At 46.0% G+C, this 22108-nt stretch overlaps 1 protein-coding gene across 3 annotated transcripts in view; it reads left to right on the top strand.

Annotated features, from left to right (window-relative positions):
- The first annotated feature begins 775 nt into the window (after nucleotides 1–775).
- IL15RA (interleukin 15 receptor subunit alpha) overlaps nucleotides 776–22108 on the top strand; it is a 36080-nt gene continuing 14747 nt past the window's right edge. For all 3 annotated transcript variants that reach the window (XM_052650874.1, XM_052650873.1, XM_052650872.1), the window contains exons 1-2: nucleotides 776–877; nucleotides 20437–20631. In XM_052650874.1, the coding sequence (XP_052506834.1) occupies nucleotides 784–877; nucleotides 20437–20631 (289 nt within the window). In that variant the 5' untranslated portion in view covers nucleotides 776–783. The remainder of the gene's footprint in view (nucleotides 878–20436; nucleotides 20632–22108) is intronic.

The following is a 22108-nucleotide window of genomic DNA, read 5'->3' as shown; positions in this document are numbered from 1 at the left end:
CCAACGAGCCCTCTTTACATAGCTGAAATAAATGTTCTTGGGGAAGAAAGATGCAGCAAGGCTAAGAAAGCGCCAGTGCCAGGAGTCGGGAACGTTGGGTCAGGCGGCTGGGGCTGCGCGCCAGGTCTGGGCCTGGACGCACAGGGCAGGTGACCAAGCCAGCCGCGCCGGGCGACAGACCAGTTGTCACCCAGCGTCACAGGCCCGGACCGGCAGGGCGTGGGGTCACTCGTTCGCCGGCAGCCCAAAGTTCAGGCCGTCTAAGTCAGAGCGACAGACGCACACAAGCCAGGGGACGTGACCGAGTGGAGCCGAAGCCAGGTGTGACGCCCACCGCAGTGTTCACGGGAACGAGTCGGTTTCTCCCACTCCCTCTAAGCGGGGACACGCGACGAAATGAACCGCTGGGGACAGCAGGGGCTGGAGGGCACAGCCGGCGGGGACTCCGGGCCTCCGCGGGGCACAGTCCGGGTCCTCGTCCCGGCGCGGCCGGCGGCGCTGCGGGAACCCGGCGGCGGCGCGGGGGTCACGGCGCCGCCGGGGTTTTTTCCAGGGGAGGGGGCGGGGATGCTGAGTCACGGAACTGTCACCGCTTCTCACCTCTCTCCAGCCCTCGGGGGCTAAAGCAAAAGCGAAAGCGAATGCGGCTCGCGGGGCGGCCGGTCCGGAGCTGCAGCCCGCCGCCTCCCCCAGGTCGTGGGCATCTGAGCGCGCCGGCGGCGGGGCGTCCCGGCCGGGGCGAGCCCAGGAGGCGGCCGGCGGGGGCGCGGCCGAAGTCCGGCCATGTCCGGGCCGCTCAGGGGCCGCGGGGCCGGAGCCCTCCCCGCGCTGGGGCTGCTGCTGCTGCTACTGCTGCTCGGATCGCCGGCCACGCCGGGTAGGGCGCTCGCGGCTAGCGGGCGGACAGGGAGGCGGGCGGCCGGGCGCCGGGTGGCCCCCAGCACGAGGGTGCGCCCCGCGCGCCGGGGACACGTGGAGGGACGCGGGGACCACGGGCTGCGGGCCCCGCTCGCCTGGCCACTCAAGGCAGGCAGCGAGTCGCCGGGCTTTTCATTCTACGTTTTCCCCAATTTCCGAGGCAAAGGGAAGAAGCCAGGGTGTGCCGCACGAGCTCCACTTGGGAGCTTTTCCGCGATTTCGAGAAATGCGTGAGCCGGGCGAGGAAAGCAGGGAGAGCGCTCAACAGCCGGCAGTCCTCGCGGGGGGTCCCTCCCCTCGACCAAAGCAGCTTATACGGGTGGGCGGCGGTACGACGCGGTGCGGACCGCGTGCGTCCCAGAGGAGAGAAAACGGCAGGCAGGTTGCACACCTGGGGGGCCCGGCAACAGCTGGGAAGTCTCAGCGTTCGGAAACCCTGAGGGCGCGCGGGGGTGCGGGCCGCAGTCCGGAAGGCGCGCTCCCAGACCAACCAGGAAAAATGAAGTGGAAGGATGGCTGGGTGTGTGTGTGTGTTCAGGAGGAATTTTAGACACGCAGCTGTCAATTCACTGGCAGACTCAAATGAGTGTCCTGCTGGTGGTGGGTTTTCGTCCCAGGAGCTGGACAAGAGGGAGGAGAAAGCAGGGATGTGTCCGCGTTTATCCGCGTTGGCGTGCCTTAATCATTTTGCAGTCACGGAGCTGCGAGGGTCTGATGAAAGCTACAAACCCTCTCCTCTGAAAAACACAGGAATGCACAAACTTAACAAAACCTGCGTACAGTTTTGGGGTTAAGGGGCTCCCAAAGGCCATCCATGGACTCTCCAGAGGAGAGTAATCCCGCGATCTGTCTGTGCACATGTGTGTGTTTAAGGCAACACTCCTCATAACTTACATCCAGTCGGGTCAGTCGGCCCGTCCTCCATTGGAGGATCCATCCACAGTGGCGGCCGGCTAGCCTGCTGAGAATCCCCTAGCTCTTCTGGCTTTCCTGAAGTTTTCTTTTCTTGAGACTATGTTTGGATTTTCCCCCATATCTGAGAATCCGAGTTATGTGGATGATATCAGTTCCTCCCACCTGCCTAGCCAGTGTCCCTCATGACCCAGGGGAGAACAATGGGGGCAAGTCTACTGGACGATGTGAAAGTGAAATGCAGCCTTAGTCAGAACCCAGGAAAACCCAGAGCGGTGTACCTCCCAGGGCAGATCAGGCTGCAGGCAAGCTCCCTGAAGCTCTTCAGCTCCAGCAGCTCTTTGACCTCACAGAGGCACGGCTTCCATCTCTTAGCTCCTGATGATTCTCAGTTTTTCCTAAACAGCTCTCTTGGGGGGCAGTTGACAGATAATACACAGTGCACATATAAACTGCACAATTTGATAAGTTTAGAGGTAAACGTAAAGTCAGGAAACCATCACCACCATCACGAGAGTAAATATAATCATCACTCTCAGAAGCTTCCTCATGTCCTGTGTTCCTTTCACTTATAATAATTATCCTGAGATTTCTCCAGCTTGTAACTTATATCAAGCAATCCATTCTTCTTTATTACTGAGAACTGTTGTAATGCATGGATGTTGTAGTTTTTTATCCATCCGTTTTGTTGCTGGACGTTTTGGGGGTTGTTTCTGGTTTTGACTATTAGACATAAAACTATTATGAACATTTCCATATAGGTTTTTGTGTGGACAGAGGTTTTCACTTCACTTGGGTAGAGAAAATGGCTGGGAGTAAATGGCTGGATAACGTGACATGTGTATGCTTACTGTTTAAAGTAACAGCCAGTCTGTTTTCTAAAGTAATTGTACTCATTTACATTCCCATCAGCAGTGGGCAAGAGTTCCATTTCCTCTCCATCCTTGTTGGCACTTGGTATGGCCAGTCTTTTTTGTTAACTTTTAATTTTTTTCCAGTTTTATTGAGGTATATGTAATTGATAAATAATATTGTGCAAGTGTAAGCTGTACAAAGGGCTTCCCAGATGGCACAGTGATTAACAACCCACCTGCCGATGCCAGAGACACAGGTTTGATCCCTGGGTCAGAAAGATCCCCTGGAGGAGGACATGGCTACCCACTCCAGAATTCTTGCCTGGAGAATCCCATGGACAGAGAGGAGCCTGGTGGGCTACAGGGCATGAAGTCACAGAATCAGAACAACTGAGCAACTGACCACACACACAAGGTGTACAAAGTGATGATTTGATATGTGTATATATTGTGAAATGATTAACACATTCATCATCAGCTCACATAGTTACCAGAAGAAAACAATTTTGTGTGCGTGATCAGTCTTTCTCTTTAATCATTCCCATTCTAGTAGGTGTGTAGTTGTCTTTCATAGTTTTAATTTGCATTTTCCTAATAATTAATGATATTGAGCATCCCTTCTTGTGCTTCTTTGCCATCAATCTGTCTTCTTTTGGTAAAGTGTCTAGTTAAACATTCTGCCCTTTAAAAAACTGAGTTATTGAATTATTATTGAGTTTTGAGAGTTCTTTATATTTTCTGGGTATAAGTCCTTTATTGGATATATGATTTGCAAAAAAAAATTTTCAGAGTCTGTGACGTCTCTCTTCATTTTCATAACAGTGTTTGATGAAGAGAAGACATTTTTAATTTTGATGAAGTTCAGCTTATTAATTTGTTCTTTTGTATTGTGCTTTTAGTGCCATATCTAAGAAATATTTGCTTAAGTCAAGGTTACAAAGGTTTTCTTCTATGTTTACTTCTAGAAGTTTTATAGTTTAGCTTTTATTGATGTCTGTGATTCATTTTGAATTAATTTTTCATATAATGTGAAATATGGGTTGAAAATTTTGTATTTGTTTGGTCTTCCAAGCAAATGTGCCTATCCACTTTTTCCAGCACCATTTGTTGAGAAGATGATCTCTGCTGAATTGCTCTTACACCTGTATTCAGCATCAGCTGTTTGTAAATATTGGTTGCTGTAGACAAAACATCACTACATGAAAATCAATTATATCTCTATACATTAGCAATGAGTAATTGGAAACTGGATTTTTTAAATAACAATATCATTTGCAGTAGCATCAGAAAGTTAGGGATAACTCTGACCAAAAAAAAAAAAGAAAATGAGAAACACTGTACACCAAAACCCACAAAGCTGAGAGAAGTTAGAGAAGATCTGAACAGATGGGGGTGCGCCATGTTCATGGACTGGACAAGTCAGTACTGCTAAGGTATCAGTTCTCCCCAGATAAAGCTTCCAGCAGGCTTTCTTACACAAAATGATAGGCTGGTCGCAAAATTGAGATGGGAAAAGACCTAGTACAATCAAACAGCTTTGAAAGACAACTCAGCGGGAGGATCAGCACTTCTGAGTTTAAGACTTATAAAGTTGCAGTAATCAGGACAGTGTGCATGCTAAGAGCTTCAGTTGTGTTCGACTCTTTGCGACTCCTCGGAATGAAGCATGCCAGGCTGCTCTGTCCGTGGGATTTTCCAGGCAAGAATACTGGAGTGGACAGCCATGCCCTCCTCCAGGGATCGAACCCAGGTCTGAATTGGCAGGCGGGCTCTTTACCACTAATGCCACCTGGGTAGCCGCCAGGACGTGTTCTACTGGTGTAGAAATGGATGAATAGCTGAGAGAACAAAGAGTACCTGATGTTTTTAAGTGAACAGAGAAGGGAAGTGGACACAGATGATTAGATTTGCTACTTGGCAGTGTGATCCTGGTCGGGTACAGAGCTCCTTCCTTACAACTAGCTGGGTAAATGATAGCTTCAGATCTGTTCCCGCTAGTTTTCAGTGCCAATAGACAAAGCGAGTTGCTGTCATCTGTTCTGATTCAGGAGGCCTGATCTGGAGGGGAACGCATCATCTTGGCCAGGCAGCTTTTTAAAGACCCTCGTAACCTGTGAGGCTTCAGGTGATTTGCCCAAAGCAGCTGGAGATGACGATGATTTGTTTGAAGGTGAATATCCCTGCTCACCAGCTTGGCTTTTGTTATGCAGGGTGCTGGTGTGCCTAAGGGTGGTTGTACAACTTATGTCTTTAAACATTTTTTAAATTAATAAGCCATTGTTCAGACATCTGGGGGAGTTTTGCTAAAACTTTTATCAAACCATTTTTATCTCATTTTTGCTTTGTGCTGCTACTGATGGCAAAAAAAGTGATACAAACTTAAATGTAGAAAATATGGATTTGTTGAAATCAGCCTGAATGCCCAACAGTGGAGGACTGCATAAATATAATAGGGTTGCTTTCAAACAGTACGCATTGTATGATTCAGCCTTTATAAACATCTAGAGTCGAGAGACGATAGGTTGTGTGTGTATGCGTCTGTGTCTGTGTAGTTGTCTGCCTTTTCTTGTCTTTCTGATGTAATTTGCATTGCTTTTGTAATGAAAGGAAAAAATAAAACTACACAGGAAGTAACGCAAAAAAGAGCTAGAATTTTGGAGTTGTTTTCTAGTTCATCTTTAATTAATTATAACCAATCTTGTTTCGCAATGTTTTTGTGGCTTTATACATTTTGCAGATTGCTCAAAATCGGGCTCTATAAAGTCACTGCATATAACTGCACTATATACGTATATTTTATAATCCTTTATGACTTCTTTAAATAATTCCTTATTGTTAGAGTTGTTGGTAGGCTTCTGTTACCTGCCAAAGGATGGATATTCAGGTTGTTTCAAAATCTCTGATATTCTAAACAGCATAGAGTAAAACAAGTTGGATGAAAATTAGCTATATAGAACAAATAAGGCAAGGGGAAAGCCCTCAAAGTCTTTTCTAAATGGCAGAAACACTTGAGGATATTCTTTTTCAATAAAATCATCACTCCAGCTAACTTGTATTGGGCTAGGTCACTTCTACCAAACTGATTTTACCCAATAGCACATAACTAAGTAAATACATGTATAAAGTCCCCTAGTACATACTCTTGGAGTCATATCCATGTTACTTATTAAACATGATTGATGTTATTTGAATGTTGCTACTTGGAAGGATGATTTTCTCCTGCATAGTGGGAAGGTAATTAAGGGCTGGGTCCAGGGGGATATTACTGGAGCTGTATGGTGAAAGAGTTGGACTTCTCTAGTGGCTCAGATGGTAAAGAATCCGCCTGCAATGTGGGAGACCCAGGTTTAATCCTTGGGTCAGGAAGATCCCCTGGAAGAGAATATAGCAACCCAATCCAGCATTCTTGCCTGGGAAATCCCATGGAGAGAGGAGCCTGGTGGGCTACAAGTCCACAGGGTCACAAAGAGTTGGGCATGACTAAAGCGACTTAGCATGCATGCACGTGGTGTAAGGGTTACTCTTGTCAATAATGTGGAGAATAAACTGTAGGCAAGAGATTCTGGAGGCAGGAAGCTAAGCTGGAGACTTTTGCAATAGTTCCAGTAAGCGATGATGAAACCCTGAACCAAGGCAGTGTTGGTAAGGCGAGGGGGGGGGTGGGGGGAGGGCTCAGATTTACTCCTGAGTCCTTCGAGTATAGAATGTATTTCATTCTTTCACTTTTGTTCATCCTTCAGCCTACAGCCACTCAAGTCTCCCAAGCTTTCAGAAGTCATAATTTAAGTCGTTGAATGATGATGAGTCTACCTACCACGCAAAAGGTAGACTGGGAGGCTCAGTTAACGAGCCTGAGAGAGAAGAGAGCTGACAAGTTAAAGGCATAACCTGGGTGTAGTGGGTACTTACACCGAGTGCCAAGAGGGAAATGTGTGCTGGCTTGGCTGGTGCGTCAGCCAGAATAAGGAGGGAAAATGGATTATTGAAGACGCAGAGAGGCTTCTATGCACTGGCTACATCAGTGTCACAACGAGCATGAGGGCAGAGACCGTATCCTGTGCGTCTTGGTATCCCACCACAGTCAGCGTGCTATAGGTGTTTGAACAGCAGAATAACAGGCAGAAAATACTGAAATGGATTCTGACTTTTCTTACAGAAGGGGAGGAGCCTGCTACTCTTCAACTCTGGATTCGAGAGTAGGCCAGGGTTACTTACTCATGATAGAAAAAAGTCTGATTCACAGGTTCTGGGAAGTAGAAAGAGGTGTGGCCCTACACAAATATTTTGGTGACTTCATTTAAACAATCGTTAGGACTTGTTATGTATATTTTTTGCCTACTTAAGAGTTTTGAAAATCCAAGCATCTTACATCTTCTCCCATTTCCATTACTTCATCCATTCCATTCTATAGATTCATAAGCTAAAAACTAACTTCAGAAAACACCCATCACATACTGGGGTTAGCTCCTGTAATAAGAGTACCGGAGAACTGTATTCAGGAGCTTACAGTGTTGTAAACAAGGTGAGATTTGCTTCCCTGACTATCTAGAGAACAGTGTTATGAGAAGAGAAATTATAATTGAAGTTTCAAAAGGTGTGACTAAGGCCTCTGAGATGAAGATTATTGACACAATCAAATGTGTTACCTCCGTTGCACTTGTGAGAGTCTAGCTTTGTAAAGTGAGTTACTGACCTATATGTGGTTGATTGGCTGCACAGGTGGCTCAGTGGTAAAGAATCTGCCTGCAATGTGGGAGACACAGTTTCGATCCCTGGGTTGGGAAGATCCCCTGGAGATGGGAATGGCAACCAGTATTCTTGCCTGGGAAATCCCATGGACACAGGAGCCTGGCGGGCTACAGTCCATGGGGTTACAAAGCGTTTGACACAACTGAGAGGCTAAGCATGCACGCACACACACACACACTGTTCACAGTGGAAAGTAGACTTCCTTTTTCAGTAAAATGACGGAGTAGACATTCTGAAAAATTCTGCTGGAAACAAAACACCCAGAAATGATAATAATATATAGAAAACATCTATTAAAATCCATAGCCAATAAAATATGTAATCAGCTGTTTAAAAATAATAATAATGTATTGTGGTGTTTATAAGGAGAAGCAAAACATTTGACAGAATAGCAGAAGGCTGGATGGAGAGAAATGAAAGTATATTGTTCAAGGTTCTTATACTACACATGTGAAGTAGTATGATTTCACCTGTGGGTGAGCTGTGATGAGGTAAAGACATATACTACAGATCTGAAAGCAAACATTGCAATAATACAACAAAGCGTTACATTTAGCAAGACAACACAGTAAATGAAATGGAATCATGAAATTCCTATGGAACCACCTGCATAGAAAATCCCATGGAATCTACAAAAATGCTAATGGAATGAGAGCAGAGTTGCAGAGTATACAATCAATTCACAAACATCAATATACAAAACACTAGCAACCATGAAAAACTGAAATAAACATAATGTCATTTGTGTTGTAAAAATATGAAGTACGTAGGGATACATTGACAAAAGATGTACAAAATCAATACACTGAAAACTAGAAAACACTTCGGAGATAAATTACTGAAGACTTAACTAAATCAAGAAAGACTGTGTTTATGGGTATTGAGAAGCTTCAGTACTATTAAGATGTCAGTTCTTCACCAACTTGATCTATAAATTTAATGCAATTCCAATCAAACTTTCAGCAGGCTTTTTTTTTTTTTCCAGTTAGAAATTGATATACTGATTCGATAACCCAGGAAAGGACCAAAGTCAACTTTGAAAATGATTAACAAAGTCAGAGGATTTACACTACCTGACTTCAACAATAAAGCTACGATAATCAAGACAGCAAGGTATTGGATGTCTAGATGAACGAGTAGACAAATATATCGATGGAACAGAATGTCAAGTCCCTAAATAACCCCACGCATACTTGGTCCTGGGTACAGATCCTATACCAACACCACTGGAGGCCCACTACTGCTGTTGCTGGGGGGGTAGGGGGAGCTTTTACATGTACAAACCCTGTTAAAGATAAGGAGGGAGCGGTTGGCTGCCACGAAAGGAAAAGGCAAGACGGCTGAAAGCTGCAAGCCTGGGCGCCAGGCACAGCGAGCCTGCCTAAGACTGAGGCTGGACCAGGACAAGAGGCAGCTTCCCCGACCCCATCCCATCCAGGCAAGCAAACGCCAAGTCACAAGCGCAGCCAGCAACTGCCCAGGGCGGGGTGGGCAGGAGTGTGGAGAGATAACCTCTGCGGTTTAGATAAACAGAAAAGGACTCAAGATGAGGGTGGAGCAGGAACACTGAGAAAAACGCCCCACCACTCCAGCCCCCACTCGAAGCACTTGTTGCTGAGTCACTTCGCTGTGTCTGACTGCAGCCCCATGGATTGCAGCACGCCAGGATCCTCTGCCCTCCGTTATCTCCCAGAGTTCACTCAAATTCACCCCAAGCACAAGAAAAGACTAAAAGAGGGCTTTTCTGGTGGCACAGTGGTAAAGACTTCATCTGTCAATGCAGAGGACACAGGTTCGATCCCTGCGCAGGAACATCCGACATGCCGCAGAGCAAATAAATGTGTGTGCCGCGACTACTGAGCCTGTGCCCTCGAGCCTGGGAGCAGCAACTGCTGAAACCTATGTGTGCCTGGAGCCATGCTCTGCAGTGAGAGACGCCACTGCAGTGAGAAGCCCGCACACAGCACCTAGAGAGGAGACCCTGCTCACTGCAGCGAAGACCAGCATGGCCCCCGCCCTGCCCCATCCCCACCCCCCGCTTAAAAAAAAAGAAAACTGGGGGAATTTGAAGCCAGTGCTAGTCTGAAGGTAACCACAGCAACAACAAAATCTGAATCCAATTCAACAACTGATTTGACTGACTCAACCTTCCCCACATCATCAGTTTAGCATTAGAAGCGTTCACAGTTTGAAGTATAAATACTGTTTATCTCCGTTCTACAAATATGGTTAAGAATTCAATCAAAAATTGGGACATACAAAAAATATATCTCAACATACTGTATATCTGTGTGTCGCAACAACAGAAAAGTCCCACTATGAAGTGAAAGCGAAGTTGCTCAGTCGTGTCCGACTCTTTGGGACCTCATGGACTGTAGCCTACCAGGTTCCTCTGTCCATGGGATTTTCCAGGCAAGAGTACCGGAGTGGGTTGCCATTTCCTCCTCCAGGGGATCTTCCCGACCCAGGGATCAAAAGCAATAAACAAAACTCACCGATGACCCAGAAATTGAAACTATCAGACTGGAAGTTAAAGGAACTGTTGGGTTGGCCAAAAAGTTCCTTCAGTTTTTTAAGTAAAAATAAAAGACATTTTTTATTTGCACCAAGAACTTTCTTTTCTTTTCTTTTTTACCAAGAACTTTATTCAACAATGTATTCACTGTTTTGTTCCACTACCTTCTGCCATTTTTTTCAGGCAACTTCATTATTCCATCTTCCCAAAACGTTGTATCTTTTTGAGCAAACAACTGTTCCAAGTGCCTTATACAGTCTTCCAGGGAATTGAAAGTTTTCCATTAATTTGTAAAGACTGAAATAAATGGACATCTAAAGGTGCAGTGTCTGGTGTATATGGCAGATGAATCAGAACTTTCCAGTCAAACTGCAAGAGTTTTTGCCTGGGTATCAAAGAAACACGTGATCTGGCATTATGCTGATGTATATGTGTTTTCTGTTGACTATTTCTGGACGCTTTTTCGTTGAGTGCTGCTTTCAGTTGGTCTAATTGGGAGCAGTATTTGTTGGAATTAATCGTTTGGTTTTCCAGAAGGAGTTCATAATAGAGGACTCCCTTCCAATCCCACCATATACACAACATCACCTTCTTTGGATGAAGATCAGCCTTTGGTATGGTTGTTGGTGGTTCACTTCACCTGGCCCTACTATCTTTTCCATTCTGCATTATTGTACAGTGTCCGCGTTTCATCACCTGTCACAATTTGTTTTAAAAATGGAAGATATTACATTTAAGTGGAGAGTCGCATGTAGAAATACAGTCAAGAAGGTTTTCGGGTTTTTTTTTTTTAGCTTAACTTTGTGGAACCCAAACATCAAAGCGATGAATATAAGCAACCTGGTGCACAGGATCTTCAGCCCTTGGTTTGGATGCTTTGAGTATGTCGGCAGTCGCCTGCATGATATAACAGTTTATTGATTGTTCTCAATTAATGTCTCAATTTGACTACTATCAACTTCAACTGGTCTACTCAACCATGGAGTGTCATCCGGTGAGAAATCTCCAGCATGAAACTTTGCAAACCACCTTTGACGTGTTCAATTAGTCACAGCATGGTCTCCATACACGGCACAGATATTTTTCTGCATTGCAGTTTTTTCCCTTTCCTGAAATAATAATGTGCAATATGCCAAAAATGTTGCTTTTTTCTTCCATCTTCAATATTTAAAATGGCTACATACAAATTCACCAATTTTGATAAGCTTTTAAAAATGTATGCTGATATGATAGTTGTCGCAATACAATCTAACAAAATTGTTTCCAATGAAGTCAAAGACAGCTAAGATCTATGAGAGCCATCTTACGGAAAAAACCAAAGGAGCCTTTTGCCAGCTCAATATCATTAGCATGTTAAAGGCTCAGGTGAAAAAGATAGTCAGCATTCATGAGTAAAGGGGAGATTTCAGCTGAGAAATGGAAGTCATGAGAAAGTCTCAAATGGTAATGTTAGAAAAATTTTAAAAACAATAGAGATGAAGCAAGCCTTTGACAAGCTTATCAGAGCACTTGACACAGCCAAGAGAAGAATCAGTAAACTTGAAGATAGGTCAGTACAAATTACTCTAACGGCAGGACAAAGAGCAAGCATGAGAGGGAAAACAGAGACACAGAACAGAATATCCAAGAGCTGTGGTACAGTAGGAAGTGGTTTAATATATGTGGAATCAGAGCTCCAGAACCAAAAGAGAATGGAGCAGAAGAAATATTTGAAGAGATGCTAGTTGAGAATTTCTCCAAATTTATAAAAGATATTCAATTACAGATGCAGGAAGCTGAGAGAACACCAAGCAGGAAAAATGCCACTCCCTTGAAATAATCCCATGCCAGACACATCATATTCAGACTGCTGAAAAATAAGGAGGGAGAGAAAATCATGATCCAAAGAATAAAGATACATTATATACAGAGGAACAAAGATAAGAAAGTAGGGTCTTAAAGAGATATTTGTGCACCTATGATCATAGCAGCATTACTCACAGCAAGTAAATTGTGGAAGCAACACAAGTGTCCATCAGCAGATGAATGACAATCAAACTGTGGTCTATCCATACAGTGCAATATTTAGCCTTAAGAAGGAGGGAGGTTTGAAATATGCTACAATATTGATTATGCTAAATGAAATAGTATGTTAGTCACTCAGTCTTTGTAACACCATGGACTGCAGCCCACCAGCCTCCTTTGTCCATGGAATTCTCCAGGCAAGAATACTGGAGTGGGTTGCCATGCCCTCCTCCAAGGGATCTTCCCCACCTAGGGATCAAACCCGGGTCTCCTGCACTGTAGGCAGATTCTTTACCATCTGAGCCACCAGGGAAGCGCTTTAAGTGAAATAAGCTGGTCACAAAAAGACAGGTACAGCTTTGAGCACGTTGCCTTTGCAATTCTGAGGAAAGGGACTGGTCCTGAGAATCACTGTGTGCTTGGTGTTTAGGGGTGAGGCGGGAGTTCTGAGTCTCCTCCTTTCTAAGGTTTCAGAACAACCTCTGGCAGAGAGGCTCAGCACTCGACTCTGACATTACAGCCTCTCCCAAGGCCAAGACAACAATGGTGTCAGCTCCAGAGGCCAGACTTGGCATAAGGAAGGAAACCAGCTAAATACACTCTTGCCAACTAAATCCCGTCTTTGCCGAGCCCTCTCCCATCTGCTGTTTTCTCTGGGGTTAACTCCTCTGTGACTGGAGAGACCGTCCAGCCATCAGTAATGCACCCTAGAGGTCCAAAGGTCCAAGGTCCACTCAGGCTCCCACAGAAGGAAGGAGCACTTTATCATAGAACAGAGTCTAGTGTTTTTATGAGACTGTCCATGCTGGTCATGGTCAAATGCTTCCAGGGTTGAGTTTTATGATCATTCCTCTCCACTCAACCTACCCGTCTACTTCTAAATACTTCCCCAGCTCTGTTCACGTATAGCAAAGCCCCACAGGTACAGATTTAGGATTTTGGTAGCAAAAATCTGAGATTTAATTTAAGATTTTGTGGTGTGGTACTGTCAAGCTAGACACACACACACCCACAGAACATTTTTGAGCTGGAGGTGGGGGAGAATTAGATTCAATGAAACAATATTATAAATTCAGAAGAGCACACCAGGAAGAACCATAAAAGACATCCTCACTGATGGAACCAAGACCATGACCTGAAAAACTAAGAGCAAGCAGTTTTCATGCTGAAAAGTAACTTGCTGTGGTGCCGAGGCTCTTCTACACCTGTAAATAGCAGGAGGCATGGTCCCTGGGCAAGCAGCATCGTCATCACCTGGAGATTGTTAGGGTGGGGGTTAGGAAGTGAGATGCTTGGCTCCTGCCCGGGACCTGCTGACTCAGGAGTTCCAAGAAGAGGGCGCAGTACCGTGTGTTGTCACAGGCCCTCCAGAAGGTTCTGGTGTACATCTGAGAAGCGCTGACAAGGAGGGTAGAAGAGGAAGGTAAAGGCAATAAAGAGCAGAGCTGACGAGGCAGAGCAAGGCCTCCAGCGTGGCCCTGATGGAGACGAACACTCACTCCCATCAGGGACAATGTAGAACTCTTGGCTGCAGCCTGCGAGCTGCAACTAAGAGATCCCACATGCTGCAGCTAAGGCCCAGAGCAGGGCTTTCCTGGTGGCTCAGGGGCAAAGAGTCTGCCTGCCGGTGCCAGAGGCTTGCTTTCGACCCCTGATCCGGGAAGATCCCGTGTGCTGCAGGGCAACTGAGCCTGTGCACCGCAACTGTTGAGCTTGTGCTCTGGAGCTGCAACTATTGAAGCTCTCGCACTTTACAGCGGCAAGAGAGGCCGCCAGCGCCGCACCTAGAGTAGCCCCCGATCACCACGACTAGAGAAGAGCCCACGCAGCAACAAAGACCCAGCACAGCCAAAAATAAAGAAATAGCATAAGCAAAATTTTAAAAAGACCCACAGCAGTGAAATAAACATTAAAAAAAAAGAAAGAAAGAAAGAAAGGCGACCAAGTGTAGAAAGAGTGGAAGCACCACTACCGGCCCCCCCGGGGAAATGAGGAAGAAACTCTAAAAGGTGTGAAGAGAGGTAATGAGGGGCAGTCAGCACCATGAACATCACAATGAGGGAAATAACCAAAGATTTTCCTGACCAAAATGCAATCGTGGTCTGAGCTGTAGAGGGCTCCTAGAGTTTCCTTCAAGAGGAAATCTCAAGAAAAGGGCCCCAGGCACCACTCAGCTAGTGTTTATTTGGATGCTTACTTATTTTTTACTTTTATTTATTCCGATACAACCTCAAACTCACCAGGAAGTTGTAAAGACAGTACAAAGGCCATCTGAATACCTTTTACCCATCTTTGCCAACTGTTTACATTTTGCCCCATTTTATTTTTTTCAGATTTACGTATGTGCTTTGTCGGGTCTTGGCTGCGTCATGCGAGACTGCGGCGCACAGACTCTCTAGTTGTGGCACATGGACTTAGATGCTCCGCCGCATGTGGGATCTTAGTCCCCAACCAGGGATCAAACCCGTGTCCCCTGCACTGCAAAGCAGATTCCTGACCACTGGACCACCATTTTATTTACTGTTTCCCCCTCTCTCTAAATATATGTACATTTGCATATTTATATTACATGTATATCTTCTTCTGAAGCATCTAAACTGTTTGCCACATTATGCTTGAAATATTTATGCCTAAGTATTTCAATGTATATTTCCTAGGAACACATTTTATTACATACCTTCCTAAAACAACACTCTTACCAGATCACAGTATGACTATCAAAAGTAGGACATTTAATCTCGGCATAATAATATTATCTAATACAGGGTCCATTTTTTCAAATATCGTCAGTTGTCTCATTAATGTCCTTTTAGCTGTCTTCTTCCTAATTCTGGATCTAATCTAGGACCACGTGTAACATTTAGTTATCGTATCTCTTTAGCCTTTTTCAGTCTGGAACATTCTGTATGTTTCCTCATGGGAAGATTCAGGTTATGGATTTCGGGGAGGGAGACCACAGATGTGATCCTGTGTCCTTGGCAGTAAATCAGATCAGGAGGCATATGACAGCTGTATATCTCCATGTTGGTGATATTACTTCTTTTTATTTAATATTTAATTGATTTATTTGACCACACCAAGTCTTAGTTGCAGCATGTAGGATGTAGTTACCTGACCAGGGATCGAACCTAGGCCCCCTGCACTGGGGATAGTGTCATAGCCACTAGACCACCAGGGGGAAGTCCCTGTGATGTTATGTCTGATCACTTGGTTCAGGTGGTAGCTGTCAACTTTCTTCAAGGTAGTTACCATTTTCCCCGTTGTAACTAGTAACCAACTGTGGGAGATACTCTGAGACTGGATCGGTCAGGACTGTGGTCCTAAGGGTCTAGGAGGAGCAGAACCACCTTGTGCTGCTGTGGGAGCCAGTTACTGTCTAGGTGAGCTGTCCTTTCTGCATCTGAAGCCGGAGCCTCCAGGTCATGGTCTGGTGGGAAGATGGATGTAAACCAGGGGGAAGCAAGAGCCCCCTGGGAGCCAAGAGGCAGAGCTGGAACCCATATGGGTCCTTCATCTTCCCTCAGAGACTCCTCATCCTGGAGCTGGACACACCTGACCCAAAGGCAGCAAAGGGTCACAGGGCTGGAGGAGCTGCTCGGCCGCCCGTGGGGGCTGCAGATGAGTGACAGCGGGAACGGCAAGGGCAGCTGTCTCCCAAGTGCACAGGAACAGGAGCGCTCCTTCCGTCCTGCCAGGGCGCTCACACACATCTTTATCGCGTCACAGGTTAACTATGCATCTAAGGTGAAGTCAGGCCACTGTGGAGAAGACTGCCTATTTACTGAAGCCTGCCCAAAACTTAGAATTATTACATATGCCGTAAACTTAGGTACTTATGCATGCAATAAACTGTCGCACCCACATAGCAGGCAGCTCTGCAGAATGACACACTAGCGTGGTGACCTTCCACTGTGGCAGTGATTCTCGTGGCTCTTCTCGTGATAGTTGCCATGGCCTCAACCTTTTAAATCCCCTCGAGTGACAGGGCAAATGTTTTACTTCAGAGTGCCACAAACACTCAAAGTTGAAATCCATTGCCCTAAATGGAGGAAAGGATTTCCAGATTTAGAAGACGTAGGACAGTTTGCTGACACACCATCTCAGATCTGAAGACAACATAGAAAACAGTGAAGACAAAAAAAAAAAGGGGGACCAAGGAAAGATCAATAGATTCAAAGCATGATTTGAAATTGGAATCCGTGGATGAAGCTGAACTTGAGGACTACAAGACAAATAAGAATGTTTGGGAAGGGATTCAGGTGAGCAAGATGCAACCCAGACATCAGATGAAGAGAGTGGAGGAGGAAGGGAGTACACCCAAACAGCCAGATCTCTTCTCCCATGATCTCTGTTCACACAAGTTAATAGGGAAAAAGATTTTTTTTTTAGAAAACTGGTACATTAAAATAATGATTATCTTAGGATCTCATTGAAAAGGGAATGAAAATGCTGTGTCCACTATAGAATCACTGTAAGTGAAGAGAGCATTGTCAGCATCAGGATGGAGTGATAAAGGGCAGCAAGCTGGATATGATAGTTTTAAAAATGTAATATTAGGGATCTCTCTTGTGGTCCAGTGGCTAAGGCTTCATGCTCCTTGATTGGGGAACTAGATGCTATATGTGGCAACTGAGACCCAGTGCACCCTAAATAAGTAAATAAATATTTAAAAAATCTAATATTAGATGTCGATGGGGTTTTAAAAGAAGAGTCAGGGTTGGATTAAGACTGAAAATCAAACAATCTATTTTCCCTTCTGAGACTAGGAAGACCAAAGTAAAGCCTGGAGTGACTGACCCACTGGACTCAGATGTGCTCGGGTGTGTTCAGGTATGAGGATGCTGACACCTCGGCAATACACCCTGAAGCGGGAGGGGAGGGTCTGACAGCTGACCCAGTGGTGGCTGGCCTGTCTGCAGACTGCTGAGCACTTGGCAGTAACTGTTGCAACCACACTCTGAATGCGGAGCTGGCTCCCTCTGATCTGAGGTCTGAAGAGGCCCTCCTAGCCAGGATGTGGCAGAAGGGGTTCAGGAGGTGGTGATCCTGAGAGGTGAGTGCGTGTCCCACTGATTCTGGAAGTGATTCTCTGACATCTGCACCTAGGTTAGCAGCTGGGGAGTATGGAAACCCAGAGGGCACTTTCTGGAGGAGAAGATGGGCAAGCCCTGGGCAGAGGGTCAGGCAGGAAAGCAGAAAGCTAGGGCTCCACGCAGAGGCGGCATGGTGTTACAGTAAAAGCAATGAACACGCTCCACGTGGTTTAGTTCCCTTTGTCCTGTGATTTCTGACTTCCTGTGGTGGGGTATTTTTAAATCCCATCCCCCACTTTTTTTATTATGAAGTATTTCAAAAATTTAAAACAGTATATAGTATATATACATGACTGATATTCTGCCGGTTCTCATCATTGGTGTGGCTTTTGATCTGTGGCCAGTGGTCACCCTACTGGGTCCTGGTTAATGCCAGCAGCTATTTTGATTGTTTGCTGACTGAATCAGGCCACTGTCTGGTTGCTAGCTATTTGATTGTTACCCCAGCATATATCATGGAACAACAACAACAAAAAACACCTGTGTACACATCAGCAGAAGAAACAGCATTACAAAATATTTCAAAAGCATTTTTAATGGGTAAAGCATTTGCACCATTAAAAATTCAGAAAGCAATAAAAGGCAGCAGTCTTATCCCTCAGCTCCTCACCTCCAGTGTGAATAGTTTCTTGTGTATACTTTTGGAGATTTTATGTATAAACAAAAAACTGGATATATGTATTGCTTCATTTCTCACTGAGAGTGTTGTGTAATACACAGCGCTCTGTCCTTTTTCTTCCAAACCTAACAGATTATCCTGGAAATCTCTCCACTTCAGTGCATAAATAACTTTTTCTTTTTTTTTTCTTTTCTTAATCTCTATTGTAAAGAGTTGGGTAGGACTTCATGGTACAGTGGTGCTATAATCTTTATTGTGATTTATTTATTCTCCTACTGACGACATACAGGGTAATTTACTGGCTATTTTAATGGATAACGTTGTACACACTCACTTCATAAATACACCAGTAAGGCAAATCCTAGAGGTGGAACTGCTGAGTTCAAGGGTATATGTATACGTGTGGTAACGTTTCACAGGAATGCAGATATAGCTGTAAAATATAGCCCTGGGAGCAGAACTGCAGGGTCAAAATGCATGGGTATTTAGATTGCAAGTATGTCTCACTTGAAGTAACCGCTCACTTGAAGTAACCGTGTAGTAACCAACTTTTGGCTCTATTCCAACTTGGGAGCTGAAAGCGCTGTCTTAGGTAGTTTTATTTTACATTTCCTTCATTATGACTGAGGTTGAGCATTTTTAAAACATATTTAAGAGCATGTGTATTTCCTTTCTGCCAAGTTCCAGTTTATACTCTTTTCCTATTTTCCCTTGGGATCGGCAGGCTTTTGATTGACTTTCAGGAGCTCTTGACATGAGAGAAGTTAACCCTACATGATAGAAAATGCAGTTGTTTTTCAGTCTGGTCATTTGTCTTCTGACTCGCATTGAGTTTTGCCATGTGGGGCAGTTTTTCTTTTTATGCGGGGCAGTATCACGTTCGTCAGCCTCAGCTACTCCAAGAAATGCACCAGAGTTCTGTGCTGACTCGTTCAGCTGGTCTTAGAAACAAGGGCAGCGGTTTGTTTCAAGGCCACACAGCCTGGGGCAGGCTTTTCCTGAAAGGGGCCAGGAAGTAAATAATTTAGATCTCTGTTGTAAAAATTCAGTCCGGCTGTTGCAGAGTGAAAGCATCTATCTTCATAAACAAATGAGCAAGGCTGTGTGCCAATAAAACTTTATTGGCAAAAGTAGATGGCAGGCTGGATTTGGCCCTTGGGCCCTAGTTTGGACCCCTGGCACAGGGGCAGTTAGGGCGCCTTCCTCCTCCAGTCTGTGAATCCGACCGGCGCTACATTCAGTCTTCCCCTCAGAGTCCCTCCCTGGCAGAAAGATTACTTCACTCACTTCTCCTGCCTGAGTCCTAACCCTCATGATGCTCCAGCTGCTCAGCAGAGACTTACTCATTTCCCAACCTGGCACCCGGAAGTCAGCTCCCAGGCAGCTGTGGGCATCCAGGCACCCAACCAAAGAGCCACTTGGCACAGACACACCCCTCAGTAACTGAGAAGGGGGCCTTCAGGATCTGAGAAGGGGCCCTTCAGGATGATGGCAAATGCTATTGAGGATTTTCCCTCTGTGGGACTTTCTCTCCAGCACAGCCCACTCTCAGCTGCCTCAGTCACCCCACTTAATGTGAGGCTTGCCCTCAGAAACTAGTTCTCCCATCTCTTCCATGCACAAGAAAACCTAATAATGTACTGAATTGATAGGGGAAAGAGCATTAAGAAGTCATACAGTTGTTTCAAGTGACTACAGGAAAATCTTGCTTTGAAACTTTAGCTGCAATAGACTCTTCCTGGCTTTGGATGGGACTCAGTCTTAAAGGAGGCTGCTTTGGAGGAAAGGTGGTAACCTGGCTGGGTCTGAGGACCCTTGTGCCGGAGGGATTTCCTGAGGAAGTGGCATTGAACTAAGCTAGGAAGGGTGGGATGGGGGGAGGCAGGGGGGCATGGTGAAGGCATAGGGGGTGGTGATGGGCCAAAGGCCAGTGTGGCCAGAGGCAAGAGTAGCTGGAGAGGCAGGCGGGGCCAGCAGAGCCTTCCTCAAGGCTCCGTGTCTTAAATCCAGCTGGGGATGGAACCCACTGTAGAGGAAAAGGGCACAGAACTCTGGGACTCGGGTGACTATAGGGGTGAGGGAGGGCTTTCCTAAGAAAGTGACATTAAACTCAGGAAAGACGGCAGTGGGCAACCAGGAGAGAGTGAAGTCATCAAATATGCATTTATAAAGATGCTGCTGGGGACTTCCTGGTGGTCCAGCGGTTAAGACTCCACATTCCCAAAGTGGGGGCCCTGCGCTCCATCCCTGGTGGGGGAACTAGATCCCATATACTGCAGCTAAAGATCTCACATGCCACAACTAAAGATCCTGAATATCACAACTAAGACCCGGCACAGCCAAAGAAATAAATACATAAACTATTTTAAATATGAAGATGAGGCCAGCTGCCTTGTTGAAATGGAAGGTTTGTTAAAGGTAGCAACCTGGAGCCTGTTGCTGTTGTTCAGGCAAAGGATGCAGGGTAGGAGAGAGACAGAGGTGGATATGTTTGAAAGATATGGAGGCTGGAGACATAGGGGTGGAGGACAGGGAGAGGGGTCTCCACTGATGCCCCCCGGGCTCTAGTGATGCTCAGTGGCTGGCTCTTAAGGAAAGATCCTGGACCACTTCTAGATGGTGGGCACCTTTACTCGACATCTTTCACATGCTTGAATCTGGGGGGTGGATCCCCAGGGTCCCTCGGGTTTAAAGTTACTGACTTCCACCCAAGCATCCCACAGAGCAAGCTACAATCTGCTGACATCTTCCCTCTCATCTACACTTCTGTAGGCATCACCTGCCCGACTCCCACATCCGTGGAGCATGCAGACATCCAGGTCAAGAATTACAGCATCAACTCCAGGGAGCGGTATGTTTGTAATTCTGGCTTCAAGCGTAAAGCTGGGACCTCCAGCTTGACCCAGTGTGTGTTTAACGAGACCGCGAAAGTCGCCCACTGGACCACTCCCAACCTCAAGTGCATCAGTAAGTGGCTGTCCCAGTACTGTCCCTCCACCCCTTTCGCCATGGCCACGCAGAGAGCAGACCGCAGTATGGGCAGCTGATGAGGGAGCCTACACGTCTGGGTTGAGGACTGAGGCTAAATAAACCAATGGGCCTCTAAACAGCTCAAAGAGGGGGAACTACGTGGGCTGTGGGGGTCACACAGTTCTGGATTCAAATCCTGGCTCTGCCACATAACCACCCATGAGACCTTGGGCAAGGGCTTCAGTGTCTTTGATCTCTTGGTTCCTCATCAAGAAAATAGGCCTGATTCATCAGGTCCTTTCAACATTGTGGGTTCTAGGAGGAGTAAGCAAACTCTGGTAAATATTAACTATTATTACCATCAGTGCTTTAGATCACAGAAGCAAGAACTGGGCTACAGACGGAGGTGTTTGCTCATAGCACCCTGCTCCCTGGAGGGCTGCCCGATTCCTCCCCAGGAGACAGCCCACAGGGAAATCACTGCCCTTCCTCCCCTGTTGATACCTGCCCTGAGAGAAGTGGGAAGACCCATGGAGCAGAGACCTCCTGGTCCAGACATTGTCTGGGATCCAGCCAGAGCTCCAGACCAAGAATGAGGAGAGATCTATGGAATTTCCCCACCTTGAAAAAAAAAAAAAAATCCACAGCTGGATCACCGTGCCAGGAGAAGTCAAAGAATCTTAGAGTGGAAGCCAGCAGGGTTATTTTCAGGAAGACTAAGCCCTGTACTCTAGAGAAGGAAAGAGCAACCTATAGTCTTCCAAGAGAAGTATGCATTAAATAGTTACTGCACACATGGTGTGTGTCCAGGTGAGATATGTTCTCAAGTAACATTTGTGGACATTCTCAGTTCCTTTCTGGGGAAAGCAGACAAACGGGGTTGTTCAAGAGCAGATTCATGGCTGGGGGACTCCTCGAAAAGCCAGTCTTTCTATTGAATCTGTAGTGTTGAGTTCACCCTGTGCCCCTACCCTGCCACCGCGTGGCCACCGTGCAGGGCTCAGAGGCCAGGCAGGCCTTCTGCTTGTAGCAAAGGCATCGCTGGGCTGGGAGCAGGGTGCCCACCGCATGGACCATTGGGCCTGTGGGAATGGGCTGGGTGAGGCCAGGTCTGAGCAGTAACTTTGGGGAGAGCACGGCTGTCTTCCTCGGTCTAGCCTGGGGACCCATTGGAACCCATTTTGTCCAGGGGCAAAAATCAGGGCTTCCTACTGTAGAGAAAGTGGGCATTTCCTCAATGTTCCAATTCCTCTGGGTGAATGAATCAAGGATGTTGAACTGAACAGGGTGGATTCTAGGGTGGGGCGGGGGGAATGAAGGATGGGGGTAAGCCTAGAATCATAGATGTTTAGAACCAAAGACTAGGGGAACCTTTAGGTCTTAGCCCCCAAAGCCCCACATTTTACTACTAACCACTCCCTCCATGATTTCCCCAACAACTTGTGCCCAAAACAATCAATTGAGTAATCATTTG

The sequence above is a fragment of the Budorcas taxicolor genome, chromosome 13 (genome assembly GCF_023091745.1).
Source record: "Budorcas taxicolor isolate Tak-1 chromosome 13, Takin1.1, whole genome shotgun sequence".
Classification (NCBI taxonomy): Eukaryota; Metazoa; Chordata; class Mammalia; order Artiodactyla; family Bovidae; genus Budorcas; species Budorcas taxicolor.
The sequence above is the reverse complement of the archived record's forward strand: the minus strand, read 5'-3'. Positions and strand labels throughout refer to the sequence as shown.